Source organism: Frankliniella occidentalis, unplaced genomic scaffold (genome assembly GCF_000697945.3).
Source record: "Frankliniella occidentalis isolate FOCC.00 unplaced genomic scaffold, Focc_3.1 Scaffold75, whole genome shotgun sequence".
Taxonomy (NCBI): domain Eukaryota; kingdom Metazoa; phylum Arthropoda; class Insecta; order Thysanoptera; family Thripidae; genus Frankliniella; species Frankliniella occidentalis.
The window spans coordinates 670,843-672,320 of record NW_026267205.1 but is presented as its reverse complement, the minus strand read 5'-3'; the positions used below and the strand labels follow the sequence as shown (position 1 = coordinate 672,320).

Here is a 1,478-nt window from a genome sequence, read left to right as displayed (position 1 = left end):
CACCATGTCCTGGAGACCGCGGTGGCGCGCCGCCCTCGCGCTTCGTTTGAGACGCTGTCGTGCGGGCGAGAGGTGCGCGAGGAAGGGTTCGCACCAGGGGGGAAGGGGGGGGGCACCCGCGCGTAGGAGGGAGAGTGGAGGCTGAGGTAGAAACCGAGCACATATAACTGCCACTCGCAATTATAAGGCGGCAAAAGCGATGTGAGAATGAGATAGAGGGAGGGAAATGGGGGAGGATCGCGGGGAACAAGACGTGCAGTGCAGACAGACGCGACTATCAAACGTTTGTAGTAGGGTTGGAAAATTCCAAAGTTTTTCCGTGAAATTTCCGTAAAATTTCCGCAAATTTCCGGAAAATAACTGAAATTTCCAAAGTCTGGGAAATTTTCAATTTTTTTCCCCGGAAATTTTCTGCTTTTTCCTAAAATTTTACTGAAACTTTCCAGGGCTTCCAACGCTACTCAATGGTGGTGTGTCCGGAGGTGAAAACTAACATTAAACAAGATGCTCCTGCGCAGACAACTTTGTCCCAAAATAGGTGACATCAACTTGCACATCATTTGCTCCGTCACTTGCAACAAGGGCTTAATTCTTCACTGTGACAATTTTTTATCCGACTCAGTACCAACAGTCTCGAAAATCTCACATTATGTGTCTCACGCAAAAGATGTTCTTCAAAACAAAACATTTCATAGCACCAACCAGCAGAGTGCACCGAGGAAGGTCCACTCGCAAACGTCGCATTTCACAATATGGTTCTCCAGCGCATATTTAGCATGACGCGTGCCAGCGAGAAGAAATGAATCAACTTTGGTCGTCAGCCAGATTTCGACTGAAGACCGGCTGGTTAAAGACGGTGCTCCCAGCACTTCTACCCGAGGGGCCCCTACTATAAATCCAAGCGTGCACTGATTTTTCTGTTATCTTCTCTTAGTTTTTTCTCTGTTTTTTCTAGGTTCCAATTTTCCACTGATTGTTTCTTTTTTTTTGAGGGGGGGGGGGGGTTGTACTTACTTTTTGAGTGATCCTTTGCTCCTATACCAACCCCTTGAGCTCAACGCTCAACCGGCTTTAGGCCCTCTCTTCTCTCATGGGCCCTCATAGGCTACAGTCGACCCCACATAGCTCACCTGCGCGGTCTTCTCGTCCCCGGCCGGGGGCTGCTCGTCGGTCGGGGCGGGCGCCACGACGATGGCGAGGATCACGACGACGAGCGCCAGGACGCAGGCCCTGGTCGTGTCCATGGCGAGCAGGGGGGGTTCCTGACGACGACGGCGTCGACGGCGTCCTCAGGTCGCTTCTCGCTGCTGCTCGCTGCCGCTCCGCCCTGCCGCGGCCGTGGTCCTGGAGTCACTGGGCGCGGAGGGCCCGCCGGCCAGGGGGGCGCGACCGGCTGCTGGAGGGGGGCGCCCCCAGACACAGCACAATATGGGGCGTCACGCCTGGACCTAGGCCGGGCGCTGGAGGAGGAAAGAGGG

The 1,478-nt window shown here is 54.3% G+C and overlaps 1 protein-coding gene across 2 annotated transcripts in view; it reads right to left on the bottom strand.

Moving 5' to 3' along the window:
• Positions 1-1,400, bottom strand: part of LOC113217558 (uncharacterized) — a 3,510-nt gene extending 2,110 nt beyond the window's left edge. For both annotated transcript variants that reach the window (XM_052268725.1, XM_052268726.1), the window contains exon 1: positions 1,131-1,400. In XM_052268725.1, the coding sequence (XP_052124685.1) occupies positions 1,131-1,244 (114 nt within the window). In that variant the 5' untranslated portion in view covers positions 1,245-1,400. The remainder of the gene's footprint in view (positions 1-1,130) is intronic.
• Positions 1,401-1,478: the final 78 nt, after the last annotated feature.